Here is a 20941-nt window from a genome sequence, read left to right on the forward strand (position 1 = left end):
ATGCTTCACCCCTTCCAAATGCTGCGGTTGCTTTCTGTTACCCTTCCTCTCGTTCTTCCTTCCACCCTCTGCGCTAGGATATCCTCGACTGGTGCTGCGCGTGTTCAGCCGGCGCCTGTCTGGAAATGACGTCACGGACTGGTGCTGCGCATGTTTAGCCGTATCCTAGGCGTCCTTGAAGTGCGCTCTTCTACGAAAGAGCTGTGATGATATCTGTTGATGAAAATTAACCAATAATTAATCCATGTGTTTTATTTAAAAAAAAAACAACTAAACAACATTTTGCACATAGGATTATAGAAACGCTTACATTGATATTTTAAAACCGGACACCGTCCTTCCGTCTGCAACCGTCGATTAACATGCGCGTGCACCAACCTTTTTAGACGACAAGCGTTAGTTGAATATACACATTGAAGCATACACGAGGATAAGAAACTTACCTTTGAAATTTACAAGGATAAATCATTCCATAATTGAAGAAGATGGAACACGGTACAAAACGTAAACGAGCAAAGTACGGGGCACAAGAAATTACACATCACTCCAACACATCCTTCCACAGTGAAAGTTCTGGACAGACTGAGGATGCCTAACACCCGGATGAGCGCGATAGGAGAAAAATCATGGGAGATCGAGAGAGATGTGTAGTCTCGGTTCAGCAGAATACGCATGCAGATGCATGCGTGTGTGTCACTCGAAGGATATCGGTTTCCCCTTCTCCCGTTTTTCGTTCATAGGCCACACGATCGGCGATGTGCCGTCCAAAATCTAGAGAAAAAAGACATGCTCTCTCGCTTTGGCACACAGGAAAGTTTTCCAATAGCTTCGGTTTTGCTGGTTGGGCAACGGCCAAAGGCCGAAGATTTTATATTGACCTTTCGTTTTTTCTATCTGTCTCTCGCTCTAATTTGAGCGATTTTCCCCTGATGAGTGTTCCCGAGCCTCCTCGTGTGGTTGTTGTTGTTGGAAGTTGAAGCCGAAACCCCCCTCCCGACAATGGCACTCAAATTCTCTCATTTTCTCATGCCCTCTCTGTCACATTCGTAGCTCGATCTCCCTCTTCTGGGACTTAGCGTTCCGAGCATGCGGTTTTTGCAACGGCCATTTCATACCACTTCGATCTCATCACCTTCTCTCCCCTCCCACCTTCCTTTTTGATCCCCCTTTGGGGCTTGCAAATTTTTGACATGTCAAGTGAATGTGTGATGGTGAACAAAAAATTGTGTAAACAATTGTCAAATTGTGCAGCGTCGTGTAGTGATTTTGTGTGCAGTGCTTTTTCGCATTTTCAGCATTATATCTCACGTTCTGTCTTTAAATTTGAGCAATTTATATAACTTTCAACTTTCATCATGTCTGTGAGCCAGGATACAAATATTTCGTGAAAACGCAAGCGTTATCTGGAGAAGTACGAGCGCCAAACGGAGGCAGAATGGACACAACCCAAATCTTATACATCGACCGAAATTATTCCAATGCCATCTACCTCAAATGGTAAGTTAATTAAACGAATATAGTATTTGTTATGTATTTTAGGTTGTGCTTAATGCTACGATACAACTTGGAGGCCACATACTGCCGTTTGAATCGGCGTTAGGAAGAGCAGTTTGTTAGTGTACAAGCTTCTAGCGCAAGCATGTCATCGGTGGGCTTGTGTTATGAAATATTCATATTTGGAGCATGGGAGGAATATTTTTGTGGAAACATGAAATGAAATTGTGTGAGCGGAGGAAATCAGTCCGCGATTACGCGTGCTATTTGTTTTAGTAAGCCGATCAATTGGTTTAGCGTCAATGTTCTCTGGCTGATGATAGAAGATATGCTGATATGATAGAAGCTGGCAATGTGGTAGAAGATAAACTTTTCATGAAGGAGCATTACGTGACGCGTAGTCATACACTAAGAGGCACCACTTTCTCGCAAACGAAACAAAAACACACTTCTCGACGCACTTCTCAAGACCATTCCAAAAGCATTAGGAACGGCAAGCGCTTAGTGAGACCTGTGGCCGGAGTTGATCTGTCTGGTTGCGGATTGGAAGGAATAGCTTTTCATCGTCCGCGTACAGAGAAACATCTCCTTTAAACGCGATCATATATGGCAAGATTGGAATGGAACCAAGCCAACAGCTGCCCGGATAGTCCGAGCACGTAAAGCTTGTTAAGCAGCAAGACTTACGTAACGATGTTAAAAGCAGCTTTGATACACCGCGTCGATCTGGTCCTGTGGCAGAGGCAGACATACTCAACCAGATTGGCGGTGGTTGAACGTTTCGACCGCATGAGAAGTGGGCCATACAATAGCAGCGCGAAACCCTTAGCGCAACCGCAGCATGCCTCGGTAATTACGAGCACTAAATGTATCCCGCAGCACTTCAGCGTTGTGTAGCGGGCGGGAATTCTTTCGAGCACAGGAACTTCGAATGAAAGTGAGCTCTGAAATTTAAGCGAAGTATAGCCACGATCGAACTCTCGATCGAGCTTTTATTATGAGCTAATTATTTGTGACACGGACGAGGGGGTGTGGCGGGTTCTAGTTCGGGTTGTGCCATGAGGTGTACATCGTCGTCAGAAAATTGGGTTGGTGGGGGTTCGAAGCTAGGGCGGATCATTCGGCGGGGAAGGCATCAAGTGATCGATCGTTCCACTGTCGGTGCCGTTCTGTCAGTTCGGTCATTGGTGGTCGGCCTGGTTTTAGGTGTGCGTTGAACCCCACGCTATGAGGTAACTATGTTGACCGTATATAGTTGGCTGCGGGTTCTAGGTTCGCCTTTGGACAGCACGCGAAGCACGGTCCGACAGCACGCGAAGGTGGTATTATGTCATTGGAAGCGACAAGAAACAATAAGGGTCGCTTCAGTAGTAATAAGCCAAATCCCGTCCGTTCTTGGGGCACCGAAAAGATTGAATTTTACAAATTGTAGATGTACAATTGTAGACTGTTACTGTTAAGTCCATTGCATCTGATAGAGCTGGGAAATCTAACAATTTTTGGCTAGCACCAGCAAAGTGTGAGATGTACGGTGTAGTGAACGGTGCAGTCAAGGCAGGTGTATCTTTGTTTTACAAAAAGGTTGTTTGTTACTTCAAATTTTTATTTTTTCCTGATTCTCTTCCTGTGCTTTTTCCTAAGCCCCTCGAAGGGTCTAGAGAGAAAAAATGTTCGAGCCCGTTGGAGCGTATCCTTTTGACTCCTTCAAAAATTGACTAGCGGGAGGCCGCTTTCGCATGTGTAGCTGCCATTTCCTCTTCTACGGACAAACCGCCGTACACGATATGGGAAGGGATATCCAACTAAGGATGCCCAGACTCCCCGCTGTCAGTGTCTGCTCCGTCAATCTCTTCCGCTTTTCCTGACGGTTCTGGCGATGCCGTTGCCGAAGTCTCGCCATCCTTGCCATGTGTAGAGCCCTTTTCGTATCATGCCGGGCCTGCCAGACAGCGTCTGGCTCGGATCGATTGTCGGTTTTCTCCAACTTGCCTTAGGTGCGCGTTCTTGATACCAGCAGCGTTGGAGTTACGAAGTGATGCGCTTGGCGGCTTCGCCACGTGCCAAACAAGTATAGCATATGCATTGTCGAGTAAGCGATCGGCACGAGCAGACTGCCTCGTATCTAGCGAAATGAATTTGGGCTACGTTTGCCCATTTATTTGCTATGTTAGTTGATATGCCCGCTGTTTGGCCACTCACTGTTTGGGGGCTGTATTTGGGATCAGATGGATAGTAAACATTTTTTTTGTATTGGTGAGAATTATTTATAGAAGAACATGCTGAGCATAGTTCATCTCAAATACCTTAGGGTATGCTTTTTTTATTCAGTAGGAACGGTTGAAAAAGGCTGTATTGCCCGCAATACCATAATAACTTTATTTGTTCTTCGTGTTAATCATCAAGTTCGTTAAAGGTAAAAGATGGGTAAATCAGCTATAGGTTCAATAGAGTCAGTTTTTGTTAAGTATGTTGGTGATGTTTTCTTTTACTACTGAAAAAGGGGGAATTATAATAGTTGCTTTTAAATATTTCCAGGACTGTAAACATCACACAAAACTAATTACGTTGTGTTTTTGTCTTGCCTTTTCAGGTGAAAACAATGTATATAGTAGCAGTACTTCTGGTGATGGTTTCAACTTGCCTAACATCTATCCAACTAACAACGATTTACTTGAAGGTGACGGTGAGTTAGATAGTACTAACCCTTTTCCAGCTATATTTTCAGATTCAGATAGTGATCACGGGGATACCGATCGCGGCAGTGATGATGAAGATATCACAGCGTGTTGGGAGGAAGCCTGGGCCTTCATGGGTAAATTATCACCCATTGAAGGCCTGAGAACATGGGCTATTGTTAAAAACGTGCCGCGAACGACGCTCAATTTACTTTTGGCGGTCTTGCGGAATTTGTATCATTTAGACGTTCCAAAAGATGCGCGGACATTCCTCAAAACCCCCACCGAGGTCGGTTTGGAAGTACAAACGATCTCGGGCGGTGAATTTTGGTACCAAGGGATTGAGACGGTCCTACGCAACTATTTTAGGTAAGTGCTTAAAAATTTTTATTTATTGGGTTGCATAGTGTTCCTAATTTATTTTTTTCCTTTCTTACAGAAATACCATTCCCGAACACGACACTTTAAAAATACAAATGTCGATCGACGGGCTTCCCCTATTTAAGAGTTCCACTAAGCAATTGTGGCCAATTCTAATATGGGTGGAAAGTTTGCCTGAGGCTCCGGTAATTGCCTGAGGCTCCGGTAATGCTTGTCGGGCTTTTTTGCGGACAAACTAAACCGGGGCTGGTGGAAGAGTTCTTAGGCCCACTAGTGGAGGACTTTAATAGACTCCAAGAAACAGGCTTGCGGTTCGGCGACAAAGTGGTACGCTTATTACCAAGCGCATTTGTCGCCGATTCTCCAGCGCGGGCATTTGCTAAAGGTATGCAAAGCACTATTGTTATGAAAATTAAGAATATTTTTTTATTTTATGTTATGTTTCTTTCCAGGTACAGTTTACTTTAATGCAGCGCATGGGTGCTTAAAGTGTACCTGTGTAGGGGTACACCTCAACTCGGAGCACAAAATGATTTTTGAATCCGTGGACGCCGAACTGCGTACGGACGTCGGCTTTAAACAACGAGTAGACAAAGACCACCACAAACCATGGCGATCACCATTAGAAAAGCTCAAAAATTTTAATATGATCGACGGTGTTCCCTACGAAGGTCTCCATCAGTTTGATCGCGGGGTGACCCTAAAGCTTGTTCTAGGGTTATACGAGGGAATTTTTGAAAATTTTGAAAAGTGGTCACCCCGACAAAAGGAAGCCGTGAATACTTTTTTGATAAAGACACGGCTTCCTTCGGAAGTGAATCGCCCTATGCGATCCTTCCGCTATCGCCATTTTTGGAAGGCCACCGAATTTCGGTCCTTCCTTCTTCATATTAGTATTGCGGTCTTGAAGGATTTTATGTCTTTTGATGCATTCAATCACTTCTTGTGCTACTTTTGCAGTGTGACGATTTTTAATTCAACGGCACACAAGCATCTTTGGCCTCTTGCGGAAAAGTTCTTATACAACTTTGTAAAGAACTTTCCGCAGTATTATGGTCGAGCCCATATGACCAGCAACGTTCACAATCTCCTGCACGTGTCAGGAGACGTTAACATGTTTGGAGCGGTTCCTGAATATTCCGCATATCGGTATGAGAATTATCTTCAAATTGTACGCCGATATGTGAGATCGGGCACGCATGTAGTAACACAGGTAGCCGGCCGTATGCAAGAAATTGCATCAGTGCAAGTGGCTACCAATCGTGTTACTCAAACATACCCCCGGTTGAAGGGCAATGGTGCCGGTATACACGTAACCGCCGATTTTGTCCTACTGCCAAACTTTAAGGATCAATGGTTTTTAACCACCGAAAATGGCATTATAAAATTTTTAGAAGCGAAGAGGATTTCTTCGCTGTTGTACACCGTAATTGGAATCCAGTATGAAACCTGGACGGAACAGTTTAGTGCGTCGGTAGACGGTGATCAGTTATCGTCTACCGACCTACACATCTATAAGATAGATGAAAATGGTCCATCCAGGTCGGTGGAAATACCACATTATGCGATCAAGTGCAAATTTGTTGCACTTCGCCTACCCTCTACTTCCTTTAAACATCCTGATCCGCAACTATCTTCCAGTCTAATCTCCTTAACTCCCCTTCTTCATACTTTTTAATAAACTAACTGTATCAACTAACATATTTCATGTAACCCGTCACTAACTGTCCTGTTTTCTGATTAACATTTTTATTAATTTATTATTGCCTATATTTTAAGTTCTATTCCTTTTTTAATTTATATGATCGCATACGATGTGTTTCCATCACTATACTGGATCTTTGTTGCCCGATTTAACGTGGGCCGACCACTTTTACCGCTTTGTGCATTATAAAGCTCACAATGGTCATTTGTTAAGGTTTTTTTTTAATAACATGGTTAGGCCAGATTAGTATATTAACACGGTTAGGTTAAGTAGTATATTAGATAGTATTAGAATAGCAGATTTTTTATGGGGAGCCAATGACCATTGTTGGTACATAGCTTTATGTTTGCCATGCGGGGCCCCATGCACTGTAATGCCCGCGTTTCCGCAAGTCTTGTACTAGTGAGGTGTTGAGATCTCTAATTAAGAGCTGCTGTGTCCTCGTGATCATGGAAGCAGGATTTTTATGGTAGGATATGAGTGACGTTTGTTTTAATTCTTTAATTGTTTAATTTTTTTTTGTCTATTTGGATTCTACCCATTTCGACTAACAAACTAATACACTAACATGCTCTGCAAAGGGATGGGATCCGAAGCCCCTTTGAGGGATAATAGAGGCTCTCCCATTCAACTCCTATTCCGACACGTCCTTGTCGTGCAGAGTGTTAACATGTGCCAGCCAAGCTACGATACACGGACTAGTTTGCAACTACTCGGGCGGATGGTGGCACATGGCAAATCGGAAAGGGGATTGTAAGGGAAAGTAATTGGGATGTTTCAATGCCTGGCGGGATAAAATAAATTAACACAGGGATACATTAACATTAAACAAGGTGCAAGAGACATTTTATTTATATGAAAGGGAATTATTATTAAACAGTTTAAATATGCTCGTGGGGTTCATTTTTATGTTCCAGGAAACTTTTTTAACATGAAGTATAACGACAGTAGAGGAAAGATGGATCGATAACGAGTACTGTAAGTTAATGTTTATAATTAAAGTCAAAGGACTTGCGTGGAACAAATTGATGTGACATTCATAAGTTTTAAAAATGACTTAATTCTTAACATTTAAGAAATCGCACGGCAAATGTTCGTGTTTAATTTAGATTATTTTTTATTTTACTTTTTTAGGTAACCAGACATCAACTTTACCGCGAAGACTGACTTTATTCTGGCGGGGAAAATTTATAGTTCCTTCTCTCATGCCCGGTGGGCACCCGGATGCTTTTACCGTTGATTAAGGATATCTACCAGGTGAGTAAATCTTGTGATTCAATTGACTGATATTTAACCCGGTTCGTCACTTTTCTCCCAGTAGGCTATTTGCGTCAAATCGAACGGTGCTTCGTGCTGTGAATGCGGCTCACTTTGTGAATATCGTACACAACTATAGAAACACGCCATCACGCAACTGCCACGAAAACAAGCACTAAAATAACCGAATTGTTGGGCCTAACGAACATGATGGTCCAGTGCACCACAATGGGAGGGTTTTTTTTTGCTAGTGCTTTCTATTTCATGATGTTCTCGAACGTATACCACATAAACAATTACATCGTCAGGCAAGTACACTTTGGAGACCACGATTCGAAACACCCTCTAATGCAAATATGTTTTATGTATTTTCAGGTTGTAGTATAAGTCATGTATGGTTGGATTCCTATAGAAGTAAGTGGTCTAGCCTTTTGTGGTAACACGTATTCGCTAAATCAACTCAATAGACTGGACAATAACGGTGTCAGATTGTGAGAAAAGTAGCTATTAATTATATATTATTTAATGGTAGTAAAAAACTGATAAAACTGATTAAGGTAGTAAGCATAAACTTTATTAAGTTCCACTTCTGGAAATAATTTTAAACTAAATTGAAGTGTGATGCATCGCATCGTGCTAATTCATTATCCTAACATACTTAACAAATCAGCATTTTTCAGTCAGTCACAGTCGACGCTTGTTACAACCTTTTCTGCATTTTTGGATTAACTGTCGCATAGTTCTTTAGTAAATTTTACTTTTATTTGCGACACTGACAGTTCGTTAACAGTTTCGTGTTTTCGGTAGCGGAAATATGACTTTTAATGTGAAGCTCTTATTACATTTCAACATTCTTCAATCCATTAAAGTCATAAAAAGAGCATGTAAGACTTTTTTTTATAGAACTAGTGATTTTCCAATTTATTCAACTTCCACAGTAATAAAAACATTAGCAACTTAATTATACTAGTTCATAAAATTATTTAATTCACAAAATATGTCTTCTTTGAAAACAAATCATTAAAATTTATATTAAAACTACTAAATCTAAAATTCATATTATTTACAATATTTACAAAGTTTCAGATTTTTTTTCCTCTTTCTTCTTTTTTGTAAATTTCCCTCGACTGACGCTTTTAATGACCCCGGTTCTTTGGGCAGCAGAACAAGCGTTACGGAGCTTCTTGCTAAAAAAATTTCTAACTCTGCTATGTCCTGTATATTTCCAATTTCCTTAAATAATCGTAATATATTTACATTTGTCCTAAATTCTACTTTTGTTTTTTTACGTCCTACTCCTAGTCCACTCCACGAGCACTCCATTAAAAAAACTCTATTAAAAATTATGTACAGGGCTTCATGCATCCTTGGTATGCTTCCTACGGACTTTAGTTGTTTAAGAAGCCACGTTTTTATAAAAGAAAAACGCTCCGTCAACATCAAATCCGCCTCAAATTTGGCTAGCTCGTTTTTGTTACTAATTTTGGCAAAGACAAACCCATCTGCTTCATCCTCTTGCACTATAACTGCAACAGTATCCAAAGGCTGAATTGGATGTTGACGTTGCATTGCTAAAAGTTCATCTAATTTCATATGTAAATCTGTTGTTAGATTTGTCAATATATGTATTTTCCTGTTATTTTCAACAGCCAGGCTTCTGCAATGACATTCCTGCTCGCATCCACATCCGGCAGCTGCCACACTCGAAGCGTTCAACCTGCAATGATAATATAAGTATATTCCACATTTCGTTTAGATGAAAGTTATGGGGTTATTTATTGATATAAAATGTGTTTTAGTTGATCTTACAGGTTACAAAGGCGAAGAATTTACGACGAATCTCGAACAAACAGTACAGAACAACAGCTGACGTTCTTCAAATAAGTTCAAATAAGTAATACAGCTGAAAAATGAAGGTTTATTAGTTGTAAACCGATCTAAATTTTACGCATTTTGATCCTTTATTTATATACTTACAGGATACCAGGAAACACAAATAGTTTCTTCGTAAAAGTTTTCTACAGTTCTGAATTTTATTTTAACATGCACAAAAGCGATGCGGCTATCTTTCAATAAAAAGTAAACAAAAGAGTTTCGTTTTAATTTAATTTTGACAGCGGGTGTGGTGATGGCTTGAGCGATTTGGAACAATCATTCTCCGGACAGGATTCGATCCGATCCGTGACGTCACTGAGCGCCGGTTCATTTAAAGCTTCTTCTCTGAGTTCTCCTTATACCAACAAGCAAAGTTGAAGCAGAGAAGAAGCTGTGGCGGTTTCCATACAAACTCTCTCTGAGATTGTTGAAAGGGTATGCATGTTGGCGCTCGCGAGCTGGGCTGTTTTTTTATGAATGGATTTTGGGCCAACCGGTCGCTCGCGAGCTACCCTGTTCTTCTCGCTACGTATTTTGGATGGGCCGGGCGCTCGCGAGCTACCCTGTTTTTTTCTGCATGGATTTTGGATAGGCAGTGCGCTCGCGAGCTACACTGTTTTCTTCTGCATGGATTTTGGATAGGCAGTGCGCGTGAGCTAGGCTGTTTATTTCTGCATGGATTTTGGATAGGCAGTGCGCTCGCGAGCTAGGCTGTTTTTTTTCTGCATGGATTTTGGATAGGCAGTGCGCTCGCGAGCTACACTGTTTTCTTCTGCATGGATTTTGGATAGGCAGTGCGCTCGCGAGCTAGGCTGTTTTTTTCTGCATGGATTTTGGATAGGCAGTGCGCTCGCGAGCTAGGCTGTTTTTTTCTACATAGATTTTGGATAGGCAGGGCGCTCGCGAGCTAGGCTGTTTTTTCTGCATGGATTTTGGATAGGCAGTGCGCTCGCGAGCTAGGCTGTTTTTTTCTGCATGGATTTTGGATAGGCAGTGCGCTCGCGAGCTAGGCTGTTTTTTTTCTGCATGGATTTTGGATAGGCAGTGCGCTCGCGAGCTAGGCTGTTTTTTCTGCATGGATTTTGGATAGGCAGTGCGCTCGCGAGCTAGGCTGTTTTTTTTCTGCATGAATTTTGGATAGGCAGTGCGCTCGCGAGCTAGACTGTTTTTTTCTGCATGGATTTTGGATAGGCAGTGCGCTCGCGAGCTACACTGTTTTCTTCTGCATGGATTTTGGATAGGCAGTGCGCTCGCGAGCTAGGCTGTTTATTTCTGCATGGATTTTGGATAGGCAGTGCGCTCGCGAGCTAGGCTGTTTTTTTCTGCATGGATTTTGGATAGGCAGTGCGCTCGCGAGCTACACTGTTTTCTTCTGCATGGATTTTGGATAGGCAGTGCGCTCGCGAGCTAGGCTGTTTTCTTCTGCATGGATTTTGGATAGGCAGTGCGCTCGCGAGCTAGGCTGTTTTTTTTGCATGGATTTTGGATAGGCAGTGCGCTCGCGAGCTAGGCTGTTTTTTTCTGCATGGATTTTGGATAGGCAGCGCGCTCGCGAGCTAGGCTGTTTTTTTCTGCATGGATTTTGGATAGGCAGTGCGCTCGCGAGCTAGGCTGTTTATTTCTGCATGGATTTTGGATAGGCAGTGCGCTCGCGAGCTAGGCTGTTTTTTTCTGCATGGATTTTGGATAGGCAGTGCGCTCGCGAGCTACACTGTTTTCTTCTGCATGGATTTTGGATAGGCAGTGCGCTCGCGAGCTAGGCTGTTTTCTTCTGCATGGATTTTGGATAGGCAGCGCGCTCGCGAGCTAGGCTGTTTTTTTCTGCATGGATTTTGGATAGGCAGTGCGCTCGCGAGCTAGGCTGTTTTTTTCTGCATGGATTTTGGATAGGCAGTGCGCTCGCGAGCTAGGCTGTTTTTTTCTGCATGGATTTTGGATAGGCAGTGCGCTCGCGAGCTAGGCTGTTTTTTTCTGCATGGATTTTGGATAGGCAGTGCGCTCGCGAGCTAGGCTGTTTTTTTTCTGTATGGATTTTGGATAGGCAGTGCGCTCGCGAGCTAGGCTGTTTTTTCTGCATGGATTTTGGATAGGCAGTGCGCTCGCGAGCTAGGCTGTTTTTTTCTGCATGGATTTTGGATAGGCAGTGCGCTCGCGAGCTAGGCTGTTTTTTTTCTGCATGAATTTTGGGTAGGCAGTGCGCTCGCGAGCTAGGCTGTTTTTTTCTGCATGGATTTTGGATAGGCAGTGCGCTCGCGAGCTAGGCTGTTTTTTTCTGCATGGATTTTGGATAGGCAGTGCGCTCGCGAGCTAGGCTGTTTTTTCTGCATGGATTTTGGATAGGCAGTGCGCTCGCGAGCTAGGCTGTTTTTTTCTGCATGGATTTTGGATAGGCAGTGCGCTCGCGAGCTAGGCTGTTTTCTTCTGCATGGATTTTGGATAGGCAGTGCGCTTGCGAGCTAGGCTGTTTTTTTCAGCATGGATTTTGGATAGGCAGTGCACTCGCGAGCTAGGCTGTTTTTTCTGCATGGATTTTGGATAGGCAGTGCGCTCGCGAGCTAGGCTGTTTTTTTTCTGCATGAATTTTGGGTAGGCAGTGCGCTCGCGAGCTAGGCTGTTTTTTGTTCTGCATGGATTTTGGATAGGCAGTGCGCTCGCGAGCTAGGCTGTTTTTTTTTCTGCATGGATTTTGGATAGGCAGTGCGCTCGCGAGCTACCCTATTCTTCTCGCTACGTATTTTGGATGGGCAGTGCGCTCGCGAGCTAGGCTGTTTTTTTTGCATGGATTTTGGATAGGCAGTGCCCTCGCGCTTAGTCTGAATTTCTTCGCTGTATTCGCTGCAGGAAACCAGTTATTACGATAAAGAATATCAGTTGTTTTGTAATAGAAAAAAAAGTATTTCAATTGCCTTACGCTATGTCTTTTTTTATACAGGAGGACGGTTTTGCCTTATAGCTTAAAGACTCACTATAATAATGATTTGAGTAACATTCGTTCACAGAGTGACATTTTGTTTGTCTTCCTGCCTGATTATTATTTCATTCCTGCTAAAAAGATCATTATTTCATTAATGCCACGGATGAAAAAAATGGGGAACACAATTAATGATATGGAAACTCATTAGTGATTGTTTGGCTCCCATTGAAGATGTAAAAAATGTGTATTTTTGTGTATTGATTTTTTCTCACCATTAACTCTATACTCTATTATTCGAGAACAACCTGCATTAATTAAGCAATACCTCACGAAAAATATCACCTATATCTCCTGTCCAATTAAAGGTATGGCTAGCGCGAGCGGATGAATCACCGCTCGCTCATGATTCGCAGTAAGCAAAAGAGCCAGCTCGCTCGAATCGTCGCAAAGAATCATTTTGCCCATGTCTACTATGTACCATCAGAAATGATAAACAATGTAATTCGATATATTCACGAAAAAATAGGACATCTGGCAGTCGATGAATGCTATTTACAAATCAATAAGAATTATTATTTTCCACAAATGAAAACTAGAATTCACAATTACATTATTACACACACACAATTACACAATTACAAAACTGTATGAAATGTGTAATATATTCCGCCCCCGTGAAAACTAATCAAAAAAACTTATACACTATACCTAAAATTGCCAATCCCTTTGCTACATTACATATCGATTTCATAGGTCCTCTTCCTTCAATAGATTCAAAGAAGAAACATTTGCTAGTAGTAATAGATAGTTTCACAAAGTTTACAAAGTTATACCCAACAATATCTACAAGCACCCATGAAGTGTGCAATGCTCTTAAATTATACATGTCATATTACAGTCGCCATAAGCGAATAATTAGCGATAGAGCAACATGTTTTACGTCCGATGATTTTTCAAATTTTGTATCATCTCGAGGAATTACACATATACTAAACGCAACAGGATCACCTCAGGCAAATGGGCAAGTAGAACGGGTCAACCGCGTCCTACGACCTATTTTAAGCAAACTTACGAATCCGACTAATCATGCTGATTGGACAGTTCAAATCCCATCGGTTGAATATGCGTTCAATAATACAATTCACGCATCTACTCACTTCTCTCCATCTGTACTTTTATTTGGAACAGAACAACGAGGACCGATTCTAGATGAACTGACAGAATACCTAAATGATCAAAATCAAGCTTCACCTAGGGATTTCAATACAATACAAACCATAGCATCGAATAATATTACCAAGCAACAGGGGATTAATGAACGACAACATGCTATCAAATCTAAACCAGCACCTGTGTTTACTGAAGGGGAATTTGTGGTCATACGTAATATAGATAACACCGTCAATTCAAACAAAAAATTTATTGCTCGATACAAGGGCCCCTATGTTATACACAAAATACTTCCAAACGATCGGTACGTCGTCCGTGACATTGAAAGGTGTCAAATGACTCAAATAGCTTATGACAGAATTTTGGAAGCTGATAAAATAAGACGATGGATAGTCCCTCTCCCTGGTGGCGATTGACTCTTTACAAACAATCTTAGGCAACACTAATAGCATAGGAATTGAGGGCAATTAATGAAGTCAGGAAAGGTCGAGCTGTAGACGTATCATAAATATGAACCTTGGTCAACCTCACCTCAAAATGTATGTATACCTTATCCTTAACTGTCAAAAGGATATGACAACGTCTGTCATTCGAAAACGGAATCACAAATAAACAAGTCGGAAAAACCTTGCTCCGTACAAAACTCGTTTGGAATAAAACCTTAGTTTACAATATATACAGTGGAACGTCGATTATCCGGGCAGCTCGGGACCGGGCGGTTGCCGGTTAATCGATTTGCACGGTTAATGGTCCAAGAAATGTCAAATTCATATAAAAATAAAAAAATCCACTAATTTTATGATTAATTCACCTTTAATCAATCAATAAATCGTTAGTAGAATATTATTTAAATCAATAACTATAGGTTTAACAACTGTTCATGAACAAAAATAAATTTCGAAAACACCACTAGACACTACAGAGCTGTACAAAAAACTGGTTGCCCACTTGACTATCGCAGCAAATGTTCGCTGTACGTTTGAACAGCTGTCACATTTATGCGCACGGTCAAGCCGCCCGCCGGTTAATCCGCCCCCGGATAATCGACGTTCTACTGTATATATATACAGTATCGGACATAAAGATAGAACCCTGGTGTTTTCAACGCAGCATGCACCTGTTGGGACAGGTTTATGTGTGGTTTGTGTGTTTGTGTTTGTGTGTGTGTGTGTGTGTATGTGTGTGTATGTGTGTGAACATGTGTGTGTGTGTGCATGTGTGTGTGTATGTATGTTTGAATGTGTATTGGTGTGTGTGTTTGTTTCACAAGTATGTCGTTTCGTAAAGATTTGTTAGTAGTTTTTTCTGTGTTTTGGGTTAGGATTTTGATGTAATAAGCAGAACCACCGCCCTCGCGATCAGTGTTTTTTGATCTATTAACAACTTTACAGTCTTCTTTCGCCGTGGTCTTCTGAGGACGTCCGGTTGACTTGCGCGTTTCGGTTGTCCAAGCACGTTTCAGTTGTCCAAGCGCGTTTTGGTTGTCCAAAAACATTTCGGATGTCCGAATCGCGTTTGCGACTAAAGTGCGCGATCGTTCCATTACAAACTCGATCGTTTTGCGCTTAATGCCAGCAGCTGCCATTCGCTTTATTATATGGCGCTGATCATCGGTACAATGTTTACCTCGACCCATTGTTACTAACATTGCTTGCTTGGACCGTCAAAAACGCGCTGGTTAAAAAGTTGGACACGGCTGATCCCGTGCTCAGCCTGCGTTCTACTTCTACACGTGATGAATTACATCGTTGTAGAGCAGCAAAAAAAGCGTATGGATAAAAACTATCAATGAGTAAGCGAGTGAGTGTCTACCCATTTAAATCGAGAACCGAATACTGCCGCGCTCATGAAACAAAACGCCCATTGAAAAGAACAACTGCGCGCCAGCTCAATGCACGCACAAAGTTTAACATGCGCACACAACGTTCAACGCAGAGATGCACGCAGGCATTTCTATGGCGTGCACTGGAGAAACACCTGTAAGGGAATGCCGAGTTCATTGCTGTTGTGCGCGTGTCCATTTCACATCGCTGCGCATGCACATTCATCAACCAGCACACCTGCGGTTTCTTCCGAGGAACAAGCGCTGCTGTCGATGCAAACTTTAGCTTTTATCCAAATGCAAACGCACGCTGTCTCACATGATAACACACATTATCAGAATACTTTCCATGCAATATGAAACCATAGCAAGCTACGTTTTTCAGACACAAACCCGAGCACTTGCAAATACACATTAAAAAGCACACTCTCTTTCTACTACACACACACACACACACACACACACACACACACACACACACACACACACACACACACACACACACATACACACAAACTAACACACACACTCAACCACACACACATACACACACACAAACACAAGTAACGTGGTAAAACAAGTTCAAGGTGCGTTGAAAACACCAGGGTTCTATTTTTATGTCCGATACTGTATATATATATATATATATATATATATATATATATATATATATATATATATATATATATATATATATATATATATATATGTATATATATATTGTTGTGGACAGACCGCTGCCTCATCCTGAGGGCTCGCCGTTGATATATATATTGATATATATATATATTGATATATATATATATATATATATATATATATATATATATATATATATATATATATATATATATATATATATATATATATATATATATATATATATATATATATATATATATATATATACCCACGCTCTCGACCACGCTGGTTTTCGCTGGTCTTTTCGGGGATAGTTCGTTAACGAATTATCCCCGAAAAGACCAGCGAAATACAGATCATTTTCGGGGATAGTGAACACACGTGAAGGATGAACCCATGCAAAAAAGAGCTAAAAATAGAAATGAACATTCGGATTCATTCCCTTCCCTCATATTCCAATTCATGCTCATGCTTCATCCTTGATGCTACCAACCACATCGCTAATTCTACTTCGAATCACTTTGCCAGTTGCGCCACCATATTATTATTCATGATCGTACTATTTGCTTGTTTTGTTGTATGAAGGGGTACTGATACTAAATGAATTAAAAGAAATAAATAAAACAATAAAAATAATAGATTGACTATTAAACACGCATTTCTAACAATGAGTAAAGGGGTCTGAAGTTACTGGAGCTGCATGTTTTAAAAAGAAATCAAAACTTTAAATCATCCAATAAAAACAATAAAAATGGAATTGAACTCATGTCGACCATGGTGCAAACATTACACCATTACCATTTGACCACTACTAGTTCATGAACATGAATCGTTATCTATCAGTTTTAAACCCTTCAAATATAGCACAATGAACAAAGAGATTTGTAAAAGTAAATGTAAATGTGTAAAAGATGGCATGAGTTTATGTTCATTATCCCCGAAAAATTTCGCTTGGGTATATATATATATATATATATATATATATATATATATATATATATATATATATATATATATATATATATATATATATATATATATATATATATATATATATATATATATATATATATATATATATATATATATATATATATATATATATATATATATATATATATTAAATTTATATTTATATATATTATTTATTTATATTTATATATATTATTTATTTATATATTATTATTATTATTATTTATTTCATATTGTCAGCCGCCTAGGGTTTCACAATAATATGTCTTACAAACTAAGGAAGAAGGAAGTGTTAAGGATGGGAGGTTGATGATAGAGACAAGGACTCAGAAAGACGAGAGCGAAAACTGGACAAGGGGACGTGGTAGTCGAACAAATCATGAGCTTCATTAAATGCTGCGCAAGCTCTCAAAAATGGATCTCTCTGACCAAAAACAGAACGGCGGGAGGGGATAAAAATGGGAGGTCTATCGCGGTGACGACGAGAAGGGACGTAAATAGGAATGGAGCTGAGGAGCGAAGGAGCATCGATATTGGAAGTCAGGAGGCTGGCAATGAACTAAGACTGCGCGTGTGAATGCCGGGATTTGATTTCCATCAAGCCCAACATACGACAGCGGAGAGAATAAGAGGGCACAGGTGCATTATGTCCGAGCAGAAATCTACGAATAGCGATACGCGTAAACTTCCTCTGCACTCTCTCTAGTCTCTGCATAGCGACACCTCCAGCCGGGGTCCACACAACACTAGCGTAATCCAGAATAGATCGAACCCAGCAACAGTAAAGCGCCTTCAGGCATAGCGGATCTCTCAACTCAGAGGCAAGACGAATTATTAGTCCCAACGCTTTGTTCGCTTTAGCAACGACATGATTGATCTGATCCTTGAATGTGAGGGAGTCATCGAGCCAAACACCAAGGTCCTTAATAGAAGACTCTCTAAAGATCTGAGTTTGACCAAAAAAGTAATTCCATGTAATTTTCCTGTTAGGACGACAAAAAAAGAGACAACACAGCATTTAGGGGGACAAAGCACTAACCCATTAGACGAGCACCAAGATGAAAAATTATTTAAAAAACTCTGAAGCGTTTGACAATCAACAATAGAGGACACAGGAAGAAATATCTTCAAGTCGTCAGCAAATAGAAGGTGTCCATCAGCAGGTAGAACATTAATACAATCGTTTATGTATAAGATAAACAGTAAAGGGCTAAGCGCACTTCCCTGGGGTACACCCGACTGGCCTATGAATGTAGAAGAGAGGAAGTTCTCTATTTTGACTGTGTAGCTACGGTTTGCTATAAATGAATTTAGCCAAGTTATTAAAGGATAGCCTATTCCTAATTTCTTTAGCTTAGCTATTAGCAGGTCATGTGGTAGACTATCAAAAGCGGCTTTAAAATCAGTATATATTGCATCCACTTGACGATTACATGCAATATTCGACATTAATGAAGACACAAAGTGCATTAGGTTGCTCGTGGTGGATCGTTTAGGCATAAATCCGTGTTGATGTTGCGTTATATAGTTCGTTACGCATGGAAGAATGGCAGTATGAACAAGTGACTCAAACACCTTAGCCATAGCACATAGAATGGACACACCACGATAATTTGAAGCGACTGAACGGTCACTTTTTTTTAAAAATAGGACATATCCAAGCAATTTTCCAAACAGCTGGAAAGGTTCCCTCTTGTAAGGATCTCACATACAGGCGTTTAAGTATGGGAACAAACAAAGTGCTGAATTTTTTCAATATGCAAGCGGGTATGCCATCTGGACCCGGCGAAAAGCAATTTAAGCATATTTGTGGAAGCATATTTGTATACCCGTTGGGCATGTTGAGAGCGAGTATGCATATATGAACGCTGTTTACGCTTCTTATCCGTTCGTAAAGCTTTTAAGGATCTGTTCGACCACGCAGGCTTAGGAGGAGGATTTAGGATGGGACAGCAAACAGGGAAGGATGAAAGGATAACATGATTAAGTTGATTCACGGCATCGTCGATAGAAGGGGCTGATTCAATGAAATTAAGGTCCGAATTCAACATAAATTGCTCAAAAGCACCAAAGTTCATTTTACGAAAATCAAAACGTTTTACTCTAGGGTTAGAACGAATATATACAACAACGAACGAATATATATATATATATATGTTTGACGTTTAACGTAAAAGTCGCTTTCGCATATCGCTCAGTATATTTTCTTGAAAATCGCGCTGTTTATCACACTATTTTTCGGTTTCTGTATAATCACAATATTTTAGAACACCGTTCGTATATCGTGCATTAGTGCGTTTATCTCTGTGACCCAAAAACTCGCGCATATTTCGCATTTCGGATCGCGTCGGAGTTCACGCGTCCTGACCGCCATCGCTCTTGTTGCTGCAACGACAACCTGCACCGTTTCCCGTAGAATGGCCCGTATTTGCAACGCCTGCACTATGGAAATTACGGAGGCATCTATCAGCTGCTGCCTGTGCGACTCTCCATTTCATCAGCGCTGCACTTCGGTTCCCGCTGATCTGTTCCTGCGCATTTCGGAATATAAACAATTACACTGGTGCTGTATTGGCTGCAACAACGTCTTCATGAATCCGCGCACCAAGTTCGTAAAAGACGCAGCCATGCAATCTGGATTCCAGGCGGCAATAACGACAGTAGCCGAAAGCATCAAGACCGTTATGGAGCCATTGACTAACGAAATTAAAACTGGGTTTGCACGGATGAGCCAACTTGACCTAAAAACTCCACGTAGCAGTCACCCTCCCGCAAAAATTCGTCGCATAAATCCATCCAAACGTTTGTTTTCTGATGTCATTAAGGACAATCACGCATTGTTTACATTCGGTGCTACGAGCAATCAAAGAAATAGCCAGAACAACAATACGAAGCGAATTGATGATGTTCAACGCAAAACTCATGCACCACCTGTGATAACTGGCACAAAAAAGGATATAGCAGCTTTTCCTATCAAAATAGTTCCCGCTCATTCCGCGGTGCAAAAATGCGCGTTGTATATTTCCCGGCTCTCTCCCGATACAACCAGTGACCAAATTGTACAAATGGTCAAACAAGCTTTATCCATTGACGATGCTACAGCATACTGTCTTATTCGCCAGGGTACAAATACGGCTACACTCTCATTCCTGTCGTTTAAAGTGTTAGTGCCTTTATCACTACGTGACAAGGCTCTTTCCCCTGACACCTGGCCTCTTGGCCTATCAGTACGTGAATTTATTGACTACCGAACTCAACAGCCGAGTGCAAATTTTCGTATACAACCGCCAATGGGTCTCTCCACCCCTACAACTTTGCCTACGGTGCTAAATATTCGCTCACCGCCACTGCTGGATCACACAATTTTATCGGCACACACTCCACGCACATCACCAACACCGCAAACCCACTAATATTCACCGGTATTCAGTCCACGCACATCGCGCACACTTACAACCACACAAATTATCCTGACACGTCTCAAGAAACGAAGAACACCGGCGCTGAAACAACGTTAGTAAATAATAATTGCACTTACCAGACGATTGTTTTTCCTACAACAAACAACATTTTTTCCACTGAGGCAGTGCTTGACGAAAGGCGCACGCAACTTAATGATCGTGAAACCAAAACAAACCATCGCCAAAGAACGGACACTACACTCACACAATCGCACGGCTATCATGTCAATCCTACAGGGGTCGCCTGCCGTAATAATACTGACGAATTATTGCTCCTGTACCAAAACGTTAGAGGATTGAAATCTAAATGCAATCAAGTATTTGACTATGTTTCTACAACCCACTATGACGTTATTATCCTGACTGAAACATGGTTGGATTCAACGATTGATTCCTCGGAATTGTTCCCGGATAATTATACAGTGTATAGAACAGACCGCAGCACCAAAAATAGTAAAAAATCAACCGGTGGCGGGGTTCTTATTGCCGTTGCTTCACACCTACGTACAATACTTTGTCCTACACAGGATACCGTTGAGCAACTCTGGGTAAGAGTTTATGGTAATAAACGTA

General features: G+C 41.2%; 1 protein-coding gene across 3 annotated transcripts; it reads left to right on the top strand.

Moving 5' to 3' along the window:
* Window positions 1–1418: 1418 nt before the first annotated feature.
* Window positions 1419–7978, top strand: LOC120957848 (uncharacterized). 3 transcript variants are annotated; one of them, XM_049606886.1, is made up of 3 exons: window positions 1425–1497; window positions 4085–4177; window positions 7390–7978. In XM_049606886.1, the coding sequence occupies exons 1-3, from the start codon at window positions 1479–1481 to the stop codon at window positions 7497–7499; spliced, it is 222 nt and encodes a 73-aa protein (XP_049462843.1). In that variant the 5' UTR covers window positions 1425–1478; the 3' UTR covers window positions 7500–7978. The 3 variants fall into 3 exon arrangements, with proteins under 3 accessions (XP_040236192.2, XP_049462843.1, XP_049462841.1); XM_040380258.2 differs by lacking the exon at window positions 7390–7978 and having other exon boundaries at window positions 1419–1497; window positions 4085–6730; XM_049606884.1 differs by lacking the exon at window positions 7390–7978 and having other exon boundaries at window positions 4085–6730.
* The last annotated feature ends 12963 nt before the right edge of the window (window positions 7979–20941 follow it).

This window comes from Anopheles coluzzii, chromosome X (genome assembly GCF_943734685.1).
Source record: "Anopheles coluzzii chromosome X, AcolN3, whole genome shotgun sequence".
NCBI lineage: Eukaryota > Metazoa > Arthropoda > Insecta > Diptera > Culicidae > Anopheles > Anopheles coluzzii.

What these genes read in the sequence shown, in the direction of transcription:
- LOC120957848 (XM_040380258.2), top strand. Translation starts at nt 4,984, where the DNA reads ATGTTATGTTTCTTTCCAGGTACAGTTTACTTTAATGCAGCGCATGGG.